This window comes from Lithobates pipiens, unplaced genomic scaffold, assembly GCF_037356315.1.
Source record: "Lithobates pipiens isolate NorthernLeopardFrog02 unplaced genomic scaffold, aLitPip1_a1.2 Scaffold_80, whole genome shotgun sequence".
Taxonomy (NCBI): domain Eukaryota; kingdom Metazoa; phylum Chordata; class Amphibia; order Anura; family Ranidae; genus Lithobates; species Lithobates pipiens.
In genome coordinates this window covers 77,237-103,738 of record NW_027507904.1, presented here as the reverse complement: position 1 = coordinate 103,738, position 26,502 = coordinate 77,237, and the positions used below count along the sequence as shown (strand labels likewise).

At 53.4% G+C, this 26,502-nt stretch overlaps 1 protein-coding gene across 1 annotated transcript in view; it reads right to left on the bottom strand.

Annotated features, from left to right (window-relative positions):
- The window catches only part of LOC143973410 (uncharacterized), an 803,348-nt gene that overhangs the window by 754,672 nt on the left and 22,174 nt on the right, over positions 1-26,502 (bottom strand). The window contains exons 2-3 of the mRNA XM_077474402.1: positions 14,728-15,054; positions 5,765-6,091 (exon numbers count right to left, since the gene is read on the bottom strand). Coding sequence (XP_077330528.1) covers positions 5,765-6,091; positions 14,728-15,054 — 654 coding nt within the window. The remainder of the gene's footprint in view (positions 1-5,764; positions 6,092-14,727; positions 15,055-26,502) is intronic.

The following is a 26,502-nucleotide window of genomic DNA, read 5'->3' as shown; positions in this document are numbered from 1 at the left end:
CCTGCTGGTAGAGAATCACCTCTCCTGGCCCCCCAGCAGACGTACGAATGCCCCAGGATCCAAACGAGGCGTTGAGAACCTCCATCTGGAATGAAAACAAGAGAAATAACACAACAACCAAAGGAATGTTACAGCACAGTCCTCCCCCCCATACATCCCACAGCAAACAACCCCCAGCCGCACCCTCCTTACCCCAGTAGCAACTGCGGCCGGACATAGGACCGGAACCTCCGGGACTCCCATCTACCAATCCGGCGCACCACCGCCTCCTCCAGCCCACATCGAGCCGCTTCCGTGGCCGCCCCAATCCGAAAAGAGTGGGACGCGTAGTCCCGCTCATCCAAACCCACCGCCCTCAGGCATTGCCGAAAGACCGACACAAATTGAAAACGGGATAGAAAAGAACCCCCCTCGTGCACCAAAAAGGGGCCCGCCCCCACAGGCCGTACCGCCCGGAAAGCCCGTACCGCCGCCACCGGGCACACTACCGAGCCCGGCAGGGCGAGCAGCGTAATCGCCACTCCCCTGCCCCGTTGATCAGTCTTAGACCTACGCAACCGTATACTCACCCGATCCGCAACCACCTGCACATCCTGATCCAACAGACCCCCAGCCACCCGTTTTGAGCGACACACCAACTCCCCAATCCTAAAAGCCCCATAAAACGCCAACGAAAACGCTGCCGTAAACAGAACGGTCTCGTAAGCAGACGAGCAAACGTCCACCAGCCGAGAACAAATTGCCACCAAATTGTCAAATGACACCGGCCGGCGCGCATCCCTACCCTTCCAATCCCTCCTGTACCCTTTTAACGTTTGCCTCACCCAAAAATCCTTCGTCCCGTCCGGCTCCCCCCACAGTTTGAACAAAAAGGCCAACCCCGCCAGCTTCCGCTCAATAGACGCGGGAGACAGGCCCGTCTCAATGTTCCGGGCCACCCAGTACAATACCACCCAGCGCCGGTCGGAGCCCCGACCAGCCACTCCAACCTCCCGCAGGAACGCCCACCATTCCGCCCACACTCTAGAATAAGCGGACCATGTAGCCTCACTCAACGACCTTTTTAACCAACCTGCGGCGATTCCAAGGGAAGTTCCCACATCCACCCGGGGCATGGCGCCCCCGACTCCTCCGCTCCCGGCGCCAGCTGCCGGAACTTGTCCCACTGAAAACGAGAGAGCGAGTCAGCCAAAGAATTCTCCACCCCAGGTATGTGCACAGCATAAACGTAAACATTGAGCCGCAAACAGCGAAAGACCAGGTGTCGCAGCAGCCGGATGACCGGGGGGGAGGAAGCAGTCATCCGATTGAGGACCTGGACCACCCCCATGTTATCGCAATTGATGCGCAACTTCAAATTACGAAACTCCGCCCCCCACAGCTCCAATGCCACCACTATCGGGAACAATTCTAGCAAAACCAAATTGCCCAACAACCCCGCAACCTCCCATGAGCGTGGCCAAGGTTCCGCACTCCACCGACCCCGGAAAAATGCCCCATAACCCGCTGAGCCAGCCGCGTCAGTAACCAACTCCACATCGAAGTTGCTCACTGGCCCCGACATCCACATAGCCCGCCCATTATATGACTCCAAAAATTCATGCCAAGCCCGCAGGTCCTCCCGGTGTTCCCTTCGCAAACGCACAAAGTGGGTAGGGGCGGTTACCCCGGCAGTGGCCCCCGACAGCCGTCGGCAGAACACACGGCCCATAGGGATGATCCGGCAAGCGAAATTCAGCTTGCCCAACAGGGACTGCAGGGCCCGAAGCTGAACCTTCGGCCGGCCCTGCATGCCTGCCAACTCCGCCTGCAGATCCCGTAATTTATTCTCTGGCAAGCGACACTCCATTGCCATAGAATCAATCACGATTCCCAAAAAACTCAATTCCGTCACCGGGCCTTCCGTCTTATCCCCTGCCAACGGCACCCCGAACCTGCCCGCAATGTGCTGCAACGTGGACAGAAGAATCGCACACACATTGGAGGCAGGCGGGCCCACGCACAGAAAGTCATCCAAATAGTGGATGACCGACTCCAGGCCCGAAACATCTCTCACCACCCATTCCAAAAATGAACTAAAAGCTTCAAAATAGGCGCATGAAATGGAACAACCCATGGGCAGGCACAAGTCCACATAAAACTTGCCCCGCCAATGGCATCCCAACAGCCGGAAGCTGTCCGGGTGGACCGGCAGAAGGCGAAACGCCGATTCCACATCCGCCTTGGCCATGAGAGCCCCACGACCATACCGCCTGACCCACCGTACCGCCGCGTCAAAAGAAGTGTAGGAAACCGTACACGCCTCCGGGTCAATGAAATCATTGACCGACCCCCCTTTCGGAAAAGACAGGTGATGAATCAAGCGAAACTTCCCCGGCTCCTTCTTAGGAACTACACCCAACGGGGAGACCACCAGGTCCCCCCACGGCTGCACTTCGAAAGGACCACCCATCCGGCCCAGCGCCACCTCTTTACCCAATTTGTCATCCACAACCCCCGGGTGATCTAAAGCCGATCGCAAATTCCTGGCCAACGGCGGCACCCCTCCCAAAGAACAGGGAATCCTAAAACCGTCCCGAAAACCCAGAATTAACCCACGCGCCGCCGCACCATCCGGATACCTATTTAGGAAAGGAAGCATCCTTCCCAGGTTCACCGGCGTCATCCCTTTTGTGACCGGCGGCACTGGCACGCTGACCTTTTTTGAAACAGCGAGACAGGGGGTGGGTGCCGCCGCACCCGGAGCACTCATGCTTGAAGCGGCACGCGCCTCCGAATTTACAAGCCCCTTCATTAAAGGGCCAGCACACCCCCCACTTCTTTCCGGCCGGCAGTCCCGAGGAAGACGCACTCCCGGCCCCCCCCTGAAGAAACGGAGTGGGGGCCCGCGGAGCAGACATAAGCCTCATCCAGAGGCTTATGTCCTTGTGATCCCACCGCAGGTCAGCCCGCACTGCCTTACGCTGACGAAACTGCTCATCATAGCGCAGCCAAGCCAGCCCTCCATACACTCGGTGAGCCTCCCCAATCGCGTCCAGGTAACAAAATAACGCCGAGCAATGCTCGGGGTTCTTTTCCCCTATCACGCTAGCCAATATAGCGAACGCCTGAAGCCAATTTGCAAATGTGCGCGGGATCAGCCGATACCTACGTTTTTCCTCGTCGTCCTTCTTGGAACTGTCCGGCTTAACCCTGTCCAAATTAAATTTCTCGAGGGGGAGCAAGGAGAAAATCTCCACATACTCGCCCTTGCCGATCTTGTCCCGCACCTCCTGCTTCAAATGCGCCCCCAATGGGCCTTCGAAACAAACATAGACTTCGCACCGGGCAGCATCCGCGATCCTAACCAGGTCAGACCGCGCCCCCGGGTCCGCGGGCACCGGGGGGACCCCCGAGCCCACAGCCCCCGCATCCGTGCTCCCCGACACCGCGGCAGGCGGTGCATCCCGCGCAGGAATGACCTCCGCCCCCCCGGCCCCCCCCACAGTACCCAGCCAGGGGGCCACCTGAGGCGACCCGGAGCCCCCAGCAAACTTACCAACCAGGGCCTGCAGCCCCCCCAACAGCTCCTGCAACTGACCTGACGGCCCCCCCCGGGGCCACAGGCCCCGCCCCCTGCGCTGAACCTGCCGCAACCCCCCCCAATACGTCCCGGGATCCCGTGGGCACCGCACCCCCCTGCGCCACCCCCATCAGATCCCGCAAGGCATCCGCCAGCAATGTAGACTCCCGCAACTTACCCGGGCCCCCAGGGGCCTCGGCGACCGGTACCGGTCCGGGTGTAGAAAAGGACCCCTCCTCCTCCTGGGACAGCTCGCTCTCCGAACCGACCTCTCCAACGCGCACCGGGGACGCGGCAATCCCCCTGTGCTCCGCGCGGTCCATCCGGTCCCTGCGATCCGGGACTGCAGGCAATGTCCTCCTCCCCCCGCCGCCCCCGGCATGCCGGCGTCTAAAACCAGCCCTGCCAGGCACCTTGGCAGCCTTCTGCGACCCACCCTCCCCCCCCTCCGGCATGCGACCCCCCCGGAGCGCCCCCCTCCCCCCCACCGCGCGGATGCTGGCCCCAGACCCAGCCTGCCGCAGATCCCCCGCCACGTGCACCCCCCCCCCTTGGCCTGCCGACCCAGAGCCATCCACACTCCCCCCCACCTCCACCGGGCCCCGTGCGGTCCCGGCGCCATTTCCATGCGGCCGTGAAGCCCCGCCCCCCTCCGTTCGGCGGCGTAACGACCGCCCGGACCGGGGGGAGCCGATAACCTGCCGTTTTGCCGGGGGGACCGATCGGTCCACCCCCGGGCTCCGGGAGTCACGAGGCGGCCGAGGAGTAGGCCCAGGAGAAAAACGCGCCGGAGGCCGAGACCTCCGCGCGCGCAGTGGAACCTCACCTGTCCCGCCGCCGTCCACATCGCCGTCCGTCAGGTCACCCACACGTTCCCGCAGCCAGTCCACACCGTGCACCTCCGCCGCCCGTCGCAGCCGCGCGAAGAGTCCCTCGAGGTCCGCCATAGCAGAGGAGCAGCGAAAAAACTGCCTCCTCTGTGTCACACTGGGCTCCGAATGATTCCTTACAGCCACACCTCTCCCTTTTATGTGACCCCTCCCCTACACTGAACTTGTTTCCTGCAAACCTTTTCCTGAACTCCACCCATAAAGCTTAACCCTCTGTGTCCCTCATCCACACTGTCATGTCCAGCACTCCTTATATCATTGCATTCTTAATCCGTGCTTCTCTGTGCTGCTGCACATCAGTGCCACCTATCAGTGTCCATCAGTGCCCACCTGTGCCACCCATCTGTGCCCCCCATCAGTGCCCATCAGTGCCGCCTCATCAGCGCATATCAATGAAGCAGAAAAATGACCTGTTTGCAAAATTTTATAAGAAACTATTAAATGTCATTTGGGTACAGTGTTGTATGACTGTGTAGTTGTCATTCAAAGTGCATCAGCGCTGAAAGATGAAAATTGGTCTGGGCAGGAGGGGGTTTAGTGCCCGGTGGGCAAGTGGTTACCCGCTCTAGACTGCGGATTATATAGACAGGAATATTATCCGCCATCTATGATTGGAAATCATTTCCTGTCCTCTGAGAACAAACACCGTGAAGGGGAAATATTGTGTTTTTATTTTATTATGATCAGGACTAAAAAATAAAACCTGTAATGTAAATCTATCATTTCTGTATATATTTCATATTCTCTATTCAGGCAGTGGGCGGAGCTTATTTCTTTTCTGCCCCTCCCACCTGCTCTGTTTAAATGTCTCTGTGCCCATCCCCCGATCTCTCCTCCCCTGGACAGGTGACCCCCGTCTCTGCTCTCCTCTGATTGGCTGACCCCATTCTTCACAGTACAGGTGATGTTCCAGGGCCCCGGTGAACCCACAATGGCTGTAATGTGATTGGAATAATTCCCCTGGGATCCTCCAATCACAGATAGACTGATATTCGGCTTAGTCCCCTCCTCCACCCTGCAGGAGATCTCAGCGCTGCCATTCCGGGGACATGAGACATGGAGGAGCGGAACCGATACTGGAACTGAGAGAGACAATCATTTCCATTGATCAGGTCCAATATATACACAGCATGCCCCTCCCCCATCCTTACCTATAATCAGGTGTGCAGACATCTTCCTGGAGACTGGAGGAGATAGATTGTGTCTGTGTGCACCCCTCCCCCAACACTAAATCCCCCCACTAACATCACACCCATTTTCTTCAGTCATGTGACCCCCATACACAGCGCTGTACAATCTCATCTGGACTTACCTTCTACACGGACGGTGTAATAATCTCTCTGTATATGGTGTCCTGTAGAGTTCTCTATATACACATGGTATCTCCCGTCATTCTCCGGAGTCACATTGGATATGATCAGACTTCCATTCTCTGATATCCTTGTATTGGGGAAATATCTGAGATCAGACGGATTACAATTCTTGTGTTCAGCTATTTCCTCCCAGTCTCCAGGAGATTCCTCATAGTACCAGATAATCCGGTCACATCTCCATCTATCTGGATGGTTGAGGGTGAGATGACGTCTGATGGGGATGAGAAGGTCAGATCCCGGCCGGGTGAATATTTCCTGGACTTTTCCTGTACAGACAGAATACAGATCCCAGTCAGGTCACAGTGTACTCCCCTCCCCCTCATATAACATATATCCCTCTATGAGGATCCCAGAAATATTCAGATTCCATCTATCAGAGTCCTCCGGGTCTTCCTGGGATTCCTCTGTTTTCTTCCCATCTCAGATCATTGAGGAATCTCCTCTGACACCCCTATACTCTCCATTATTCTACCAATAAATCATCAATGAATAGACAATCATTCCTCCCCCCATTTCCCCTGCTGGAGTAAATTGGAGCGTCCTTTATTTGGCCTTCCTCTGGATCCTCTGTAGGTATAGGATTGTGTAGATGGGATTGGAGGATTTCTTCTCTTTTATTGGTGGAACTGGATGGACTTTATGAAGAGATGATAAATAGAGAATGTATTACATATATAATGCAGTCAGGTAAGATAATCCCTGACCTTCCAGTAGATGATGGTGGGCGTCCATCCATACATGGACAAGGACAATGGACATGTGGAGGACAATAAATGTCTTCTCTGGATATTTTGTATTATTTGGTCTAAGGCTAGACATACATTTTCAATTTTCGGTTCTTCTTCCACAGATTGAAGGAAAGAAAATCGCTTGATTCCCCATCAGCACAGTCAGGGAAGCCCGGAGCGTAGGACACGCAGGGGGATTTAGAGCAGGGCTGGGCATGACGAGGTGCCCAGTCACGCCCAGGGGGAGGAGTTCTGGAAGGAACGCGGGTGGGGGAGCGGCCATATTTAAAAGGGGGCGGGGCTGGGGGAAAGCCAGTCGGAGGTCAACGTGCGAGGAGGCAGTTTTTCACACACCGCTCCTCGCTGCATCTTCACCATGGCAGACGTCGCGGGACTCCTTGAACAGTTGCGGGCGGCGGCGGAGAGGAGGGGGCCCGGCTTGGCTCCAAGCCCAGGTCGCGGCGGCGCTGGCTGGGGGCGGCGAGGTCGGGCATAGCCAGCGGGAGGCCGCGCGCTGCCGGGTGTCCAGGCCGCCGCTCCGTTATTCTCCGGGGGGCGGGGGGCCCGCGAGGTTGGCGGGGAGCCCGGGAAGTGATGTGTCTGCCCCGCCGGCGAAGAGGGGCTTCTATTCGCCCACCGGAGGACTGAAGAGGCCTGCTCGGCGGCCTGCAGGTTCGGGGGGCAGGGCCACGGGCCAAGATGGCGCCGATTCACCACCGCATGGCGGTCGGCCTGGGCGGGATGATCCCCCTGCAGCTCTGCACGGGCTGAGGGGGAGGGTTGGGGGGAAGCATAAGGAGAAGAGCTCCGGAGGTGGAAAGGCACGGGGGGGTGGTGGACAGCGGTGGCCAGCATGGGGGGGTTGTGGCCAGGGTTTCAGCGCTGACGGGGGGGTGCAGGCCTGGGTAGGTGGCAAGCACATGGGGCTGCAGGCCCGGGGGGAGCTTTGGGGGGACCACCGCTGGATTCGGGCTCCCCCGCAGCCCTGGATTCGGCAACTCCGGCCGCAGCTGGTTCTGCGGGCCAGGTCTCGGGAATCGCGGCAGGGAGGTGGACGCCTCCGGGCAGTAGCCGACAGGGATCACGGATGCAGAGCGGTGCCGTGGACGGCCCTTCTGCGCAGCAGCCCAGGAGCAAAGGGACCCCTGCAAGAAGTGGTGCTTTGTCCGTGTGCCGCGGAACCGAGGGTGGCCGCACGGCATCCAGGTCTCCATCGCCTGGGGGGCTGCAGTCGGCAAGCGGTCTAGAAGAGGATGGTCGTTCCGAAGGAGAGCTGTCGGAGGACGGTGATGTGTCCGGACAGTCGGTTCCTGCGCAGGCGGTCTGCGCAACGGCTGTGGGGACGGCTCCCAGTCAGCCCGGTAAGTCGAGTGACAACTCCGTTTTTACTAATGCATTGCAATGTTTGTTGGGGGTGGTCTCGGGGGGTGGGGGCCAAGCGGTCTCCCCGGCTGCGCAGGTGGCTGCCGCGTGCCAACCGCAGGTTGGGACGGGGACGGGGGCCATGGGATCTGGGGGTCAGTTGCAGGAGCTACTGGAGGGTTTGAGGGAGTTGGTGGGTCGCTTTGATGGGGGTACGGGGCAGTCCGTGGGGGTGGTTCCTGGGGGTGGGCCGGTTTTGGGATTGGGGGTGACTCCCTCGAGGGGGGCAGAGGTTTCGTCCCACCCGGGTGCGGCGGCTGCTCCCCCGGGGGCGCCGGCGGTGGCGGACGCAGGGGCTGGTTTCAAGGGGTCCGCGGAGCCATCCGTTAGGTCGGACATTGTGCGGATAGCGGACGCGGCCAAATGTGAGATGTATGTGTGCTTCGAGGGGCCCTTGGGCGCACATTTAAAACAGGAGGTCAGGGATAAAATTGTCAAAGGGGAATAGGTGGAGATATTTTCACTATTGCCCCTTGAGAAGTTTAACTTGGATCGGGTGAAGCCGGACGATTCCAAGAAGGAAGACGAAGAGAAGAGGCGTTATAGATTGATTCCGGGAACGTTTGCCAACTGGTTGCAAGCATTCGTGATCATGGCCAGCGTCATAGGAGAAAAGAACCCCGAGCATTGCTCGGCGTTGTTTTGTTATATGGACGCTATTGGGGAGGCTTACAGGGTCTATGGGGGTACTGCTTGGTTGAGGTACGACGAGCAGTTCCGCCAGCGTCAGGCAGTCTGACCCACGCTGCGCTGGGACCATAAGGACATTAGCCTCTGGATGAGGCTCATGGCTGCTGCGCGGACGCCTTCGCAGTTATTTCCAGGGGGGCCAGGGGTAGCCACTCCTTGGGATCGCCGGCCGGAAAAAAGTGGGGAGTGTGCTGGCAATTTAATGAAGGCACGTGCAAATTCGGGGGAACATGCAAGTTTAAGCATGAATGCTCTGGGTGTGGGGGAGCCCACACTTTCGCCCGCTGTTTTAAGAAGGGGAGACGTCCCGGAGAGCCTGCTCACAAGAGGGACGACTCCGGTGATGTGGGAAAGGATGCAACCTTTCCTAAATAGATACCCGGACCGGGATGTGGCGGGGTTGCTGGGGGCGGGCTTCCGCCACGGTTTTAGGATTCCTTGTGGGTTGTCAGTGGTCCCTTTGCAGGCCGGGAACTTGCGGTCGGCATTACAACACCCTGGGGTGGTGTCGGAAAAATTGGCTAAAGAGGTGGCGTTGGGGCGCGTAGCGGGGCCGTTCACGAGCAAGCCCATTGGGGATTTGGTGGTGTCACCATTGGGGGTGGTCCCCAAAAAGGAACCCAACAAGTTTCGGCTGATCCACCATCTGTCCTTTCCGAAGGGGGGGTCGGTGAATGATTTAATTGACCCAGAGGCGTGCGCGGTGTCCTACACGTCGTTTGATGCTGCGGTGCGTTGGGTACGGCGTTACGGGAAGGGGGCGTTGATGGCGAAGTCGGATGTGGAGGCGGCGTTTCGGTTGCTGCCAGTGCACCCCGAGAGTTTTCGATTGTTGGGATGTTGCTGGCAGGACCGGTTCTATGTCGACAAGTGCCTGCCCATGGGTTGCTCCATTTCCTGCGCAATGTTTGAGGCGTTTAGTTCATTCTTGGAGTGGGTGGTACGGGACGTGTCAGGTGTGGAGTCGCTCATACATTACTTGGACGATTTCTTGTGTGTGGGCCCTCCCTCTTCGAATGTGTGTGCGATTTTGCTTTCTACGTTGCAGAACATGGCGGAGAGGTTCGGCATGCCATTGGCTGCCGAAAAGACGGAGGGTCCTAGGACTGAACTGAGCTTCCTTGGCATCGTGATCAGTTCCATGGCTATGGAATGCCGGTTGCCTGAGGCTAAGTTGGTGGACTTACGCAGGGTCATCAGGGAAATTCAAGGTCTACGAAAGGTTTGGTTACGCTCGTTGCAATCGTTGTTGGGCAAGCTTAATTTTACTTGCCGGATTATTCCCATGGGGAGGGTTTTGTGTAGACGGATGTCTGTGGCGACGGCGGGGGTCGCTTCTCCAACTCACTTCATTCGCCGCACCAAGGAACACAGGGAAGATCTGAAGGTGTGGTATCGGTTCTTGGTTGAGTACAATGGCAGGGCAATGTGGATGTTGGGCCCGGTGAGCAATTTCGACGTGGCATTGGTCACTGATGCAGCGGGGTCCACGGGGTACGGGGCCTTTTTCCAGGGACGGTGGAGTGCGGAACCCTGGCCACGCTCCTGGGTCGCAGCGGGCCTTGTGCGGAATCTGGTACTGCTGGAACTGTTTCCGGTAGTGCTGACTTTGGAATTGTGGGGGGAGTCATGTCGGAACCTTAAGCTTAGGCTGAACTATGACAATATGGGGGTGGTGCAGGTCATCAATAGTATGTCGGTGTCTTGACAACCTGTCATTCGGCTGATGCGACAGTTGGTGTTGCGTTGCATGCAATTGAACGTGTTTCTTTACGCTGTACACATCCCGGGGGTGGATAACACTTTGGCTGACGCTTTGTCTCACTTTCAGTGGGACAAGTTCAGGGCCTTGGCTCCGGAGGCGGACGAAGAGGGCAGGGATTGCCCGGGCTGGATGTGGGAGCTGGTATTGGAACCGCCGCAGGATGGATCCGGAGGTCGGTGAGTGGCGTGACGTGGGGGGCCTATACGAGAGTGTGGCAGGAATGGTCGGCTCTGGTGCAGGAGGCGGGAGTGGAGCAGGATGGGCCGGCCGTGCAGCTGTTGGTCCTGTATTTTGTGTCCAGAAATATGGAAGAAGGGCGCTCGGTGTCGTCTATCGAGAAAAAGCTGGCGGGTTTGGCGTCTTGGTTCAAATTGGGCGGACAGGTGGATTGGACGAAGGGTTTTTGGGTGCGGCAGGTGCTCAGGGGTTACCGGAAGGCTCACCGGTGACCGGATACGCGTAGGCCTATTACTTTTGCTAATTTGCTGGCCTTGTTGCAACAGTTGGGTTCGGTGTGTTCCTCCTCTTATGAGGTGTCGCTGTTTTCGGCGGCCTTTTCTTTAGCGTTTTTCGGGGCGTTTCAAGTAGGGGAACTGGTTAACCTGTCTAGGGCTGTGGCGGGGGGGTGTTGGTGGAGGATGTACTCCTCGGGGTGGATAGGTTGTCGGTGGTGCTGCGTAAATCGAAAACTGATCAATGGGGAAAAGGGGTTCGGGTGTGTTTGTTTGCGTTGCTTGGGTGTGCAGCGTGCCCGGTGGAGGTGGTGGGGTGTTTTCTCCGTAGGAGAGTGGTTGGTGGAGGGCCGTTGCTGGAGCACGAAGATGGGTCTTGTTTGTCTAAATTTCAATTCGTGGCGGTATTGAGAAAATGTCTTGGTAATCTGGGGATGGACGGTTCGGCATACGCCTCGCACCCCTTCCGGATCGGGGCCGCCACGGAGGCAGCCAGGTGCGTGTTGGACGAGGCGGCAGTGCGTAGGTTGGGGAGATGGGAATTGAGGCGATTCCGCAGTTACGTTAGGCCAGGTTTGGTTTGGGAATGAATTTTCTGTACAGGAACTAAAAATATAAACAATAAAAAAAAAAAAGGGTTTGTGATGAGGGTGGGGGGTGTTGCTTGCTGTGTTCCTCTGGGGTTGTCCATTATTTTGTTTTGGTCTTTTTCGTTTCAGATGGAGGTTACCCACGCCTTGTCTGGATCGTGGGACATTCTTATGTTTCCTGGGGAGCCAGGAGAGGGGATGCCAGACCTGAGGGGAGGCAGTTGGGGATATCTCGGATGGAGGCTCAGATCAGGTGGCTGGGTAGGCCTGGGATGATGTGGGGGGGGTTGTCCCGGAGGTTAAAAAATATGTGCGGTTCGGCGGGCCACCAGATGTGTTGGTGATACAACCGGGGGGTAATGATTTGGGGGTGCGGACAGTCAGGGATCTGATCGCGGACTTAAAGTCGGCATTTCCGAACACATTGTTGGTGTGGTCCGATATGGTGGCTAGGACTGTGTGGCGCATGGCTAGGTCCATAGACAGGCTCAATAAGGCCAGGATTCGGGTTAACAAGGTGGTTTGGAGGTTTTTGGTCCGGGAGGGGGATTTGGTGGTACGTCACAGGGAGCTGGAGCAGAATGTCAGCCTTTACCTACGGAGGGACGGAGTGCACCTTACCGATGTGGGACTTGATCTGTGGTCCCTGGGATTGCAGGGGGGGATACAGCAGGCCCTGCGGGTGTGGAGGGGCCCTCTAGGTTGAGGTGTCATCCTATAAGGCTGTGGCAGTGTTTTGTTTGTTGGTCAGTGATGGGAGCGGTAACGGAGGTGACAAAATGGGGGTGGGGGGCTCATCGGTAGTATGGCCCCTCCGGTGTATTCATCAAATGGTTGGTGAATACCAGTGGTTGCACTGCGGGAAAAGGGGGTGTCTCCGAGCGCGACAGCTGGAGGCCTATGATGGTTGATAAAGGTCCCGCAGTGTACTGGTGTGGTTTAGAGGGATATATATATATATATATATATATATATTCGGTGAAAGAGGAGATAGCTACGTCACTGACCAATAAACGGGGGTTGAAACATGTTGTTTCTCATGATTGTTATTACTTTGTTTTATAAAGTTATTTTGGAGTTTTATGTTATCTGGTTAATAAAAGGCTGTTATGGCCATTTATACTCCATAAGAACGATGTGGTCTCTTATTTTAAAGAAGGTAAAAGGGGGTATGATGGGTCTGTAACAGTTAGAAGGAAGTTATCTGGGTTACACTAGTCAAGTGTTGATGGGAAGAATCCCTCTTGTGGAGTCATTGTGTTCTGAGAGTGGAAGGTTTCCCCGCCATCAGAATACAATGATCACTGCTGGAGGCTATAGCCACCGGCAGTGATTGTACAAAAAAAGAACACGACGGGCTGGTTGTTCTGAAGTCATCCGATGGACCAACTTCAGTACAATCAGTCTGCCCTTGGATGGCTTGAATTTCAAACTGGCATACAGACAATCCTGTATCCTATATGTGGGGTCCTGACCTCTCATACAATTATCATTATCATAAGAATAGAAAATGGAAACCCAACAACCTTCTGAGATAAGAAAGAGGGGCGTCCCCTATCACAAGGTGTGGGAAGGGGCCCAGATAGCCAATCAGCTGCAAGTTTGAAGATGACTTGACAAGCTATTGCCAGACTTGCCGGACTTCACAAGTTTGTTGTACAATTGTAGGGAATCCACATTACAAGAGCCGTGCTATAGACTTGTGGGGACTTGTGGGGCTCTTGATGAAGAGTAGGGAGGAGTTGGGCGTTCGACTTGAACAACGGCTGTTTGCCTGTTTGGCGAAGCCAGAACTTTGTGGGCCGTTCGCACCATATTCGTGTGGCACTCACGGCCCACAATGCACTACGCCATCGCAGTGCATTGCTGGCTGATGATTGGCCAAGTGTGCACTGTGATTCGCATGACTGGCCAATCACAGCGCCAGTAGCGAGGAGAGCCATAATTGGCCACAAGCAGGATGCCTGTGGCCAATTATAGCTCAGGGGGTTAAGTACACACCCCACACTATATAAAGCCGCCTGCACGATGGCCTTGTGTAGTGTGCTGCAGCATTCATAGAGAGAAGGATAGGCAGGGACAGCGTCTTCTTTTCTTGTGATTGAACCTAGTGCAGTTACAGTCGGTGTATTGTGCCTCCTGCACAGTGTACACCTGAACCTACCCCAATTGCTCGTGTTCTTCAGATCCTATACCACAGTGCCCATCAGTGCCACCTGTCAGTGCCCACAGTGCCACCTATCAGTGTCCATCAATGCCTATCTGTGCCCCCCATCAGGGCCTATCAGTGCCATCTTATCAGTGCCCACCAGTGCTGCCTCATCAGCGCATTTCAATGAAGCAGAAAAATTACCTGTTTGTAAAATTTTATAAGAAACTATTAAATATAATTTGGGTACAGTGTTGTCTGACTGTGTAATTGTCATTCAAAGTGTGTCAGCGATGAAAGATGAAAATTGGTCTGGGCAGGAGGGGGTTTAGTGCCCGGTAAGCAAGTGGTTATCCGCTCTAGACTGCGGATTATATAGACAGGAATATTATCCGCCATCTATGATTGGAAATCATTTCCTGTCCTCTGAGAACAAACACCGTGAAGGGGAAATATTGTGTTTTTATTTTATTATAATCAGGACTAAAAAATAAAACCTGTAATGTAAATCTATCATTTCTGTATATATTTCATATTCTCTATTCAGTCAGTGGGCGGAGCTTATTTGTTTTCTGCCCCTCCCATCTGCTCTGTTTAAATGTTTCTATACCCATCCCCCGATCTCTCCTCCCCTGGACAGGTGACCCCCGTCTCTGCTCTCCTCTGATTGGCTGACCCCATTCTTCACAGTACAGGTGATGTTCCAGGGCCCCGGTGACCCCACAATGGCTGTAATGTTATTGAAATAATTCCTCTGGGATCCTCCAATCACAGATAGACTGATATTCGGCTTAGTCCCCTCCTCCACCCTGCAGGAGATCTCAGCGCTGCCATTCCGGAGACATGAGACATGGAGGAGCGGAACCGATACTGGAACTGAGAGAGACAATCATTTCCATTGATCAGGTCCAATATATACACAGCATGCCCCTCCCCCATCCTTACCTATAATCAGGTGTGCAGACATCTTCCTGGAGACTGGAGGAGATAGATTGTGTCTGTGTGCACCCCTCCCCCAACACTAAATCCCCCCACTAACATCACACCCATTGTCTTCAGTCATGTGACCCCCATACACAGCGCTCTACAATCTCATCTGGACTTACCTTCTACATGGACGGTGTAATAATCTCCCTGTATAAGGGGTCCTGTAGAGTTCTCTATATACACATTGTATATCCCGTCATTCTCCAGAGTCACATTGGATATGATCAGACTTCCATTCTCTGATAATCTTGTATTGGGGAAATATCTGAGATCATATGGATTACAATTCCTGTGTTCAGCTATTTCCTCCCAGTCTCCAGGAAATTTTTTATATCTCCAGATAATCCGGTCACATCTCTGTCTATCTGTATGGTTGAGGATAGGATGGATTCTGATGGGGAGGAGAAGGTCAGATCCCGGCCGGGTGAATATTTCCTGGACTTTTCCTGTACAGACAGAATACAGATCCCAGTCAGGTCACAGTGTACTCCCCTCCCCCTCATATAACATATATCCCTCTATGAGGATGCCAGAAATATTCAGATTCCATCTATCAGAGTCCTCCGGGTCTTCCTGGGATTCCTCTGTTTTCTTCCCATCTCTGATCATTGAGGAATCTCCTCTGACACCCCTATACTCTCCATTATTCTACCAATAAATCATCAATGAATAGACAATCATTCCTCCCCCCATTTCCCCTGCTGGAGTAAATTGGAGCGTCCTTTATTTGGCCTTCCTCTGGATCCTCTGTAGGTATAGGATTGTGTAGATGGGATTGGAGGATTTCTTCTCTTCTTTTTATCAACTGTCCCACATTTTGAGGGACTGTCCCTGATTTGGAGCAATGCCCCTCTGTCCCTCTTTCCTCCTCATTTTGGTCTGATCTGTAGAGTTGTATATAAAATGTACTTTCCTGGTGCATTATGACATCATACATATGGGTTGTGACTCCGCCCCCACAACCTGATAAGTCTGGTTAACTATAAATCAAAGACAGACCCGGCTCACAGCATTCTCCTTTTTATTCTCACCTGATCAGGACTGGAATCACGAGGTATCCCTTCCCAAATGTCGCTCCAGCCGGGTTCAGCCTCTCCTGGGTAGAAGTCCTTCCTCTACAGTCTCTAAATGAGCCTATATGGTTGGAGCCCCATTCTGGTGGTGCAGGCTTCTCAAAGATAGCTTTAACTAGTCATATGACGGCCTCCCGTTTAAACAGGGAATGCACGCGATCGTGCGCGCGCATCCCTGTTTCTTCGGTGGTGGCGTGTCACGGGACACCGCTCGCCACCGAAGGGGGTGAACAGCCATTCGTTATGGCTGTTTACCACGTGATCGGCCGTGATGGAGTCACGGCCGATCACAGATGGTAACACTCCGAACGTGCACGGCGCACTCCGAACGTGCCCAGGAACACTGCTCGTCACCGACGCTGGTAAACAGCTGGTAAACAGCCATTGTTTACCCACGTGATCGGCTGTGATCCTTTCACAGCCGATCACTCAAATGTAAACAAACCGCGGTAACGGGATGTTACCGGGTTCTCCTCCTCACACACCGATCATGTGTGAGGAGGAGATTGTGGTAACATCTCGTTACCGCATACAGTGTACACCAAACATACTGATTGCCCCCCCCAAATAAAGAGGACCTGTCACCACCCCTCATAGTACCTGTCAATCACAGTCCATCAGAGTACCTGTCACAGCCCATCAGAGTATTTGAGTACCTGTCACAGCCCATCAGAGTACCCGAGTACCTTTCCCGGCCCATCAGAGTACCCGAGTACCTTTCCCGGCCCATCAGAGTACCCGAGTACCTGTCCCGGCCCATCAGATTACCCGAGTACCTGTCCCGGCCCATCAGAGTACCCGAGTACCTGTCACGGCACATCAGGGTACCCGAGTACCTGTCACGGCACATCAGGGTATTCGAGTACCTGTCACGGCACATCAGGGTACCCGAGTACCTGTCAAAGTCCATTAGAGTACCCGAATACCTGTCACAGTCCATTAGAGTACCGAGTACCTGTCACAGTCCATCAGGGTACCCGAGTACCTGTCACAGTCCGCTCGTGTGTGGGGCTTCAGCGGACAGTTTCAGAGGACAGTTTGACGAACAAAGTTTTTCGGAAATCCCGAAAAACTGTCCGCTGAAACTTGGTCTGAGCGGACAGTCCGCCCATGTGTAGGCCAGTCCGCTGTACTTTCGAAATGAGCGAACTGTTCCCGCCCGGAGGAAAGTCTGCTCATTTCGAGCGCGTCTCCAGGTAGGCGGGGCCCGCAAAGGAGACGTCGCGGGCCCCGCCGCCTGGCATGGACTTAAAGGGGAACCCCAACGCCGAAAAAAAACGGCGTGGGGGTTCCCCCAAAGTCCACAACAGACCCTTGTCCGAGCACGCTACCCGGCCGGCCAGGAAAGGGGGGCGAGCGAGCGTGGCCCCCCCACCTCCTGAGCCGTACCAGGCCGCGTGCCCTCAACATGGGGGATGCCTTGGGGAAGGGGGGGCCGCGCGGCCCCCCCACCCCAAAGCACCTTGTCCCCATGTTGATGAGGACAAGGGCCTCTTCCCGACAACCCTGGCCGTTGGTTGTCGGGGTCTGCGGGTGGGGGGCTTATCGGAATCCGGGAGCCCCCTTTAATAAGGGGGCCCCCGGATACCGGCCCCCCACCCTATGTGAATGAGTATGGGGTACAATGTACCCCTACCCATTCACCTGTAAAATAAAAGTACCCAAAAAAAACCACAACACACGAGATAAAATATTTTATTGCACAGCTCCGGGGGTCTTCCGTCTTCGGGGGTCTTGTCCCCCTCTTCGGTTCTTCTTCTTCTGACATGGGTTGATGTCACATGGGGACTATGACATCGTAAGGGGGCGGGGTCACCATGTGACCAACCCATGTGACATATACCATGTGACACCGCCCCATTGTCACTATATAAGTGGCCGCGCAGCGCGGCTCTGGCATTCCGGCCGGAGAGAGCGACGTGTCAACATCTCCTGGAGAAGAAGAAGAAGAAGAAGAAGAAGAACGGAAGGCGACCGGAAGGCGACAGCGACAGCGGCGACAGAAGACCGGGCCACCGCCTCTAAAAGAGCTATAAGAAGGCGCGGTGGCCCGGCAGAAGAACGGAAGGCGGCGACAGAAGACCGGGCCACCGCCTGTAAAAGAGCTATAAGAAGGTGCGGTGGCCCGGCAGAAGAACGGAAGGCGGCGACAGAAGACCGGGCCACCGCCTGTAAAAGAGCTATAAGAAGGCGCGGTGGCCCGGCAGAAGAACCGAAGAGGTGGACAAGACCCCCGAAGATGGAAGACCCCCGGAGCTGTGCAATAAAATATTTTATCTCGTGTGTTGTGTTTTTTTTTGGGTACTTTTATTTTACAGGTGAATGGGTAGGGGTACATTGTACCCCATACTCATTCACATAGGGTGGGGGTCTGGTATCCGGGGGCCCCCTTATTAAAGGGGGCTCCCAGATTCCGATAAGCCCCCCGCCCGCAGACCCCGACAACCAACGGCCAGGGTTGTCGGGAAGAGGCCCTTGTCCTCATCAACATGGAGACAAGGTGCTTTGGGGTGGGGGGGCCGCGCGGCCCCCCATTCCCCAAGGCACCCCCCATATTGAGGGCACGCGGCCTGGTACGGCTCAGGAGGGGGGGCCGCGCTCGCTCGCCCCCCTTTCCTGGCCGGCCGGGTAGCGTGCTCGGACAATGGTCTGTTGTGGACTTTGGGGGGACCCCCACGCCGATTTTTTTCGGCATTGGGGTTCCCCTTTAAGTCCATTCCAGGCGGCGGAGCCCGCGACGTCTCCGTCGCGGGCCCCGCCTACCTTGACACGCGCTCGAAATGAGCGAACTGTTCCCTCGTGTGTGGGCGAGTCCGTTCATTTCAAAAGTTGCGCGGACTTAGTACGATGAACTAAGTCCGCTCAAAAAAAGTGCCGTGTGTGGGCAAGTTCGTTCATTCAAAAGTTTGAGCGGACTGTTTGACGAACTTAGTTTCGGCAGACAGTCCGCCCGTGTGTACGCCGCCTCACAGTTCATCTGAGTACCCGAGTACCTGTCACAGTTCATCTGAGTACCCAAGTACCTGTCACAGTTCATCTGAGTACCCGAGTACCTGTCACAGTCCATATGAGTACCTGTCACCGCCCTTCAGAGTACCCAAATACCAGTCACCAAACCATCAGAGTACTTGTCACCAGGCCATCAGAGTACCTGAGTACTTGTCACCAGGCCATCAGAGTACCTGAGTACCTGTCACCAGGCCATCAGAGTACCCGAGTACTTGTCACCAGGCCATCAGAGTACCCGAGTACCTGTCACCAGGCCATCAGAGTACCCGAGTACCTGTCACCAGGCCATCAGAGTACCTGAGTACTTGTCACCAGGCCATCAGAGTACCTGAGTACTTGTCACCAGGCCATCAGAGTACCTGAGTACTTGTCACCAGGCCATCAGAGTACCCGAGTACCTGTCACCAGGCCATCAGAGTACCCGAGTACCTGTCACCAGCCCATCAGAGTACCTGAGTACTTGTCACCAGGCCATCAGAGTACCAGAGTACCTGTCACCAGGCCATCAGAATACCTGAGTACTTGTCACCAGGCCATCAGAGTACCAGAGTACCTGTCACCAGGCCATCAGAGTACCAGAGTACCTGTCACCAGGCCATCAGAGTACCTGAGTACTTGTCACCAGGCCATCAGAGTACCCCAGTACCTGTCACCAGGCCATCAGAGTACCTGAGTACCTGTCACCAGGCCATCAGAGTACCCGAGTACCTGTCACCAGGCCATCAGAGTACCTGAGTACCTATCACCAGGCCATCAGAGTACCCGAGTACCTATCTCCAGCCCATCAGAGTACCCGAGTACCTATTTGCAGCCCATGTCTTATAGAATATACGTTGGGGTGTTTGCTTTCCAAAATGGGGGCATTTTGTGGGTAATTTCACTGTCCTGGTGGTCCAGGACCTTCAAAAGTGTGATGGGTAGGAATGAAATGAGATGTGTCATTTATGCTCCTAGAACGCCTGAACGTACTACTTCAATGTTCGGCCTCTCTATGTGGCCAGGCTGTGTAAAAGTCTCACACATGTGATATCGCCGTACTCGGGAAGAGTAGCAGAATGTATTTTGGGGTGTAATTTTTGCTATATACATGATATGTGTTAGAAATATCTTATAAATTGACAATTTTGTGTAAAAAAAAAATGCGTTTTAATTTTTTTCCACATATTCCAAAAACTTCTGGAAAAAAATTAACCATTCAAAAGACTCATTATGCCTCACAGATTATACGTTGGGGTGTTTGCTTTCCAAAATTGGGTCATTTTATGGGAAATTCCATTGTCCTGGTACTCCAGGGACTTCAAAAGTGTAACAGGTGGTTGAGAAATTAGATGCGTCATTTTTGCTCGTAGAACGTCTGAAGGTACTACATCAATGTTGGGCCTCTGTATGTGGCCAGGCTGTGTAAAAGTCTCACACATGTGGTATCGTCGTACTCGGGAAGAGTAGCGGAATGTATTTTGGGGTGTAATTTGTGGTATGCATATGCTGTGTGTGAGAAATAACCTGATAATATGACAATTTAGTAAAAAAAAATAAAAAAAAATAAAAAATCCTCATTTTGCAAAGAATTGTGGGAAAAAATGACAACTTAAAAAAACTCACCATGCTACTTACTTAATACCTTGGAATGTCTACTTTGTAAAAAGGGGTCATTTGGGGGGTATTTGTACTTTCCTGACTTGTTAGTGTCTCAAGAAATGAGATACACCTGATGTACTGAAGGCCTGATCAGAAGTGATCAATTTTCAGTGATTGGCACCATAGATTGTAGACTCTATAACTTTCACAAAGACCAAATAATATATACTAATGTGGGTTATTTTTACCAAAGATATGTAGCAGTATAAATTTTGGCCAAAAATTATGAAGGAAAATTACTAATTAGCAAAAATTTATGACAGAAACTAAGAAAAAGGCATTTTTTTTCACAAAATTTTATTTTATTTATAGCACAAAAAATAAAAAACCTACTAGTGATTAAATACCACTAAAAGAAAGCTCTATTTGTGTGGAAAAAAGGACGCAAGTTTCATATGGATACAGTGTTGCATGACTGAGTAATTGTCATTCAAACTGTGAGAGCGCTGAAAGCTGAAAATTGGTCTGGTCAGGAAGGGGGTGTAACTGCACTGTATTGAGGTGGTTAAACAAGCTTTGACACAAGTCACAGAGTTTCTTTTTGCTTTCCATGTGCTTTTTACCTCTTTTCTCTGTGTTAGGGGCGTTTGCCATTCCCAAGATGGCCGTAGCAGTGAAAGTACACTGTGAGCACGAGAGGCGGGAAGTGATGAGGCCTCTGTGTTTCCTGGCTAGAGCTTGTCCAGGATGGTGATCTGAGCATGCTCAGCACTGGTATCATCACTAATGGCAAATGTGAGTTCTAAATGGTTTTATGGCATTTCGGGCAACAAATGGTGGAGCTCTCTACTCATGCATGCTGGATGCTTATGTGGTCATTGTTTACAGGTATGTTTTCCCTCTTTATGGCTTTCACCTGTGTTTTTTCTATCTCCTTCTCAGTGTTGCTCTAGGATCATTGTGCTCTTTATGGAATTCACCTGGGCTCTTCCTATCCCCTTTTCACTGCAAAGTCACATGACAAGCCGTACGCCATGATTTCCAATGAGTACCGTTCATATCTGTGTCCATAGACCTCAAGAATACACAGGCATTGCTTCAAGACGCATCAAATTTGCAGCAAAATCATGCGACTTTCAGGTGGCAATAGTGGAGACTAAGGCGGCGTACACACGGGCGGACTGTCTGCCCAACTTAGTCCGCCGAAACACATTTGAGCGGACAGTCCGCTCGTGTGTGGGCTTCAGCGGACTTTTTCAGCGGACTGTCTGACGAACAAAGTCTTGCGGAATTTCCGTAAGACTGTCCGTTCAAACTTGGTTTGAGCGGACAGTCCGCCCGTGTGTGTGCCAGTCCGCTGTACTTTCAAAATGAGCGGACTTTTCCCGCCCGGAGAAAAGTCTGCTCATTTCGAGCGGGTATCCAGGTAGGCGGGGCCCACGACGGAGACGTCACGGGCCCCGCCGCCTGGTATGGACTTAAAGGGGAACCCCAACGCCGAAAAAAATCGGCGTGGGGGTCCCCCCAAGTCCAGAACAGACCCTTGTCCGAGCACGCTACCCTGCCGGCCAGGAAAGGGGGCGAGCGAGCGCCCCCCTCCTGAGCCGTACCAGGCCGCGTGCCCTCAACATGGGGGGTGCCTTGGGGAAGGGGGGGCCGCGCGGCCCCCCCACCCCAAAGCACCTTGTCCCCATGTTGATGAGGACAAGGGCCTCTTCCCGACAACAGTGGCCGTTGGTTGTCGGGGTCTGCGGGCGGGGGGCTTATCGGAAACCGGGAGCCCCCTTTAATAAGGGGGCCCCCGGATACCGGCCCCCCACCCTATGTGAATGAGTATGGGGTACAATGTACCCCTACCCATTCACCTGTGAAAAAAAGTACAAAAAAAACACAACACAGGGTTAAAATATTTTATTGCACAGCTCCGGGGGTCTTCCGTCTTCGGGGGTCTTCTCGCCGGACTCCTCCGCTATCTTCTTGTAGCTCTTTTGCTAGCGGAGGAGTCTGGCTTTCTTCCTCCCCGCCGCCGGCCTCTTCTCCCAACTTCGGGGGTCTTGTCCCCCTCTTCGGTTCTTCTGCCGGGCCACCGCGCCTTCTTATAGCTCTTTTAGAGGCGGTGGCCCGGTCTTCTGTCGCCGCTGTCGCTGTCGTCGTCGCCGCCGCCTTCCCTTCTTGTTGTTGTTGTTGTTGTTCTTCTTCTTCTCCAGGAGATGTTGCCTCGACGATCTCTCCGGCCGGAATGCCAGAGCCGCACTGCGCGGCCACTTATATAGTGACAATGGGGCGGTGTCACATGGTATATGTCACATGGGTTGGTCACATGGGTTGATGTCACATGGGGACTATGACATCGTAAGGGGGCGGGGTCACCATGTGACCAACCCATGTGACATATACCATGTGACACCGCCCCATTGTCACTATATAAGTGGGCGCGCAGCGCGGCTCTGGCATTGCGGCCGGAGAGATCATCGAGGCAACATCAACTGGGGAAGAAGAAGAAGAAGAAGAAGAAGAAGAAGAACGGAAGGCGGCGGCGGCGACAGCGACAGAAGACCGGGCCACCGCCTCTAAAAGAGCTATAAGAAGGCGTGGTGGCCCGGCAGAAGAACCGAAGAGGGGGACAAGACCCCTGAAGTCGGGAGAAGAGGCCGGCGGCGGGGAGGAAGAAAGCCGGACTCCTCCGCTAGCAAAAGAGCTACAAGAAGATAGCGGAGGAGTCCGGCGAGAAGACCCCCGAAGACGGAAGACCCCCGGAGCTGTGCAATAAAATATTTTAACCCTGTGTTGTGTTTTTTTTTGTACTTTTTTTCACAGGTGAATGGGTAGGGGTACATTGTACCCCATACTCATTCACATAGGGTGGGGGGCCGGTATCCGGGGGCCCCCTTATTAAAGGGGGCTGCCGGATTCCGATAAGCCCCCCGCCCACAGACCCCGACAACTAACGGCCAGGGTTGTTGGGAAGAGACCCTTGTCCTCATCAACATGGGGACAAGGTGCTTTGGGGTGGGGGGGCCTTGGGGCCCCCCCTTCCCCAAGGCACCCCCCATGTTGAGGGCACGCGGCCTGGTACGGCTCAGAATGGGGGGGGCGCTCGCTCGCCCCCTTTCCTGGCCGGCTGGGTAGCGTGCTCAGACAAGGGTCTGTTGTGGACTTGGGGGGACCCCCACGCTGATTTTTTTCGGCGTTGGGGGTTCCCCTTTAAGTCCATACCAGGCGGCGGGGCCAGCGACGTCTCCTTCGCGGGCCCCGCCAACCTGGAGACGCGCTCGAAATGAGCGGACTTTCCTCCGCGTGTGTGGGCGAGTCCGTTTATTTCAAAAGTTGAGCGGATTGTTTGGCGGACTTAGTCCGCTGTAATTAGTCCGCTCAAAAAGTGCCGTGTGTGGGCAAGGCCGTTCATTCAAAAGTTTGGACGGACTGTCTGTCGGATTGTCTGACGAACTTAGTTGGGCAGACAATCCGCCCGTGTGTACGCGGCCTTTAGTGTGATGCTGTTTTTCATTTCAGTCTGCTGCTTTGCTCTGTTTCTATGGGGAACGCTGTCCAGTCAGACCACCCATTGCTTGTAAGGTATAGGGATTAGGTAAGTAGTGAAGATTGAGGAAAAGAGAGCCAATATCTATAGTCCTGTAAGGACTACAAGATGGAGGGAGCCTTCTGACGGTCAAGACAAGTCCCCATCTAAGAACAGACATCCAGGCAATGTTGATTAAGCTCATCCTCTCACCCCTCATTATGTTTGCTCCCCGTTTACCAACCCCACAGGATACCGGCCCAAATGGTTGCTGCATTCGTGGTGGGAAGTCATTGCTTGACAAGCTACAGTGCAAAAATCGCCTAGCACTTCCAACCAGAGCCAGTAGGTGGCATCCAAATTGGAAAGCTTGCCATGGGAAGAAAGCGTTAAAGTGGTAGTAAAATCGGTGGATTTTTTTTCAGACCTGCAAGGGGAAAGGCATAATGAGCTAGTATGCACCGCATACTAGCTCATTATGAAATACTTACCTTAGAACGAGGCCCCGACATCTCCGAAGATCCACACCAAGGGAGCCGACATGTTTCCTTGGTGTTTCTTCTGGGTATCGCGGCTCCGGCGCTGTGAGTGGCCAGAGCCGTGATGTTGTCACTCCCATGCATGCACGCGGGAGATTTCTTTCCGGCAGGGTCCGGCGTCTGCTGGGATTTCAGCCGAAAATCCCCTGTGTACATGCGCCGCTGCAGTCAGCTCATTGCGAGGGGAATATCTCCTAAACCATAGAGGTTTAGGAGATTTTTTTTACCTACAGATAAGCCTTATTATAGACTTTCCTGTAGGCAAAAGTAAAAAAAAAACACACACAAGGTTTAAAGATTGCCCAATAGAGACTTTTTTTGCAAGGGCAGTTAATCACTTGCCGACCGGCTCACGCCGATGTACATTGGCAAAATGGCACAGCTGGGCATATTAACATACCTGTACGTTGCACATTAAGATGTGGCATTGTGGGCGCGTGCCGCAAGATCTGTGAGTGTGACCGCGGGTGCCGCAGACTCTATGCCCGATCGTCACACGGAAGGGAAGAGGGGGGGAAATGCTGATATAAACAAGCATCTCCCCATTCTGCCTAGTGACAGGACACTGATCACAACACCCTGTAATCAGGAGCGGTGATCAGTGTCATGTCACGCATAGCCCCTCCCCCCACAGATATAACACATCCCTCAGACACACTTAACCCCTTCCCTGTCAGTGTCATTTTTACAGTAATCAATGCATTTTTAGAACACTGATCGCTGCATAAATGACAATGGTCCCAAAATGACGTAAAAAATGTCTGATGTGTCCGCCATAATGTCGCAGTCATGATAAAAATCGCTGATCACCGCCATTACTTGTAAAAAAAATTAAATAATAAAAATGCCATAAAACTATCCCCTATTTTGTAGATGCTATAACTTTTGCGCAAACCAAACACTTATTGCTATTTTTTTTTTTTTTTTTTACCAAAAATATGTAGAGGAATATGTTTTGGCCTAAACTGAGAAAAAAAAATATATATATTTTTTGGGGATATTTATTATAGCAAAAAGTAAAAAATGTGTTTTTTCCAAAATTGTCGCTCTATTTTTGTTTATAGCGTAAAAAATTCAAACCACAGAGGTGATCAAATGCCACCAAAAGAAAGCTCTATTTGTGGGAAAAAAAGGACACAAGTTTTGTTTGGGAGTCACGTCGCACGACCGCGCAATTGTCAGTTAAAGTGACGCAGCGCTGAATCGCAAAAAGTGCTCTGGTGGTCTTTGGCCAGCCAAATGGTCCGGGGCTGAAGTGGTTAAGGTCATGGGATGTTAAGCTTATGAGGAATAGTAATGAATGTTCTTGAACTGAGTCGTATTCAAAGCTCTTCTGTCATTCACTCCTTTTATAAAGAGGAACAAGATTTGTACTGTGCCTAGACCGCAGTGGAGGGGTAAAATTCTGAGGCTGTCAGTGGAGCTTCCTGTATCAATAATTGCAAATATACTGTAGCTCCGGGCTCCTGAAGAGCACACGCTATGTTTTTGTAAATTTCCTTTTTCCTAAGACCATAGTTGGGTTTTAGGATTAATTTCAGTAAATTATGGTCTCGGCATAAGTTTAGCTGGACTGTATCATGTTCTGCCTGGTCATAGGTGTAGGTATCACCTCTGACAGGCATTGGAATGCAGTGTGGTTGGACGCATTGGGTACCAATCTCTCTCTCTTGGAGCCAATCAGTGGGTGTATTGTCTCGCTGTGTATTCTTAAGGTGCTGAAGTCACGTGGTTCTAGGTTCCGGTCCAGAAGCATGTTCTGACTCCCTGGTCCTGGTCCTTCTGACCAGCCCCCAGAGGCCCTCATGGCCTGGGGTGCGGATCCATCTTTTTCCGAGTCTCGGGGCTGGCTAGCCCGAGTCACAGTAATTGGAAGGAGGGTTCCAAGGTGGTCCGGTGCCGTCTCGGGTTTGGAGAGGCCCAGCAACTGGAAACGCAACCAGGGGCGGACTCTTCAGAAGAGGGCCACACACGAGGTTGGCTGCTCGGTAAGAGCCTGGATGCTAAGCTGAAAGGACACCAAGTGAATCCACATTCTTATGGTATCGCCGGACCGGCTGCAAGATATTGGTACTGTAAGAGAGTTCCTAACTTCATCCTTCAGTTACAACTAAGTTCCTGTGAGAGACTTTCTGTTCTATTCTAAAGTTCTACAACCAAGTCTTTGGCAGATGC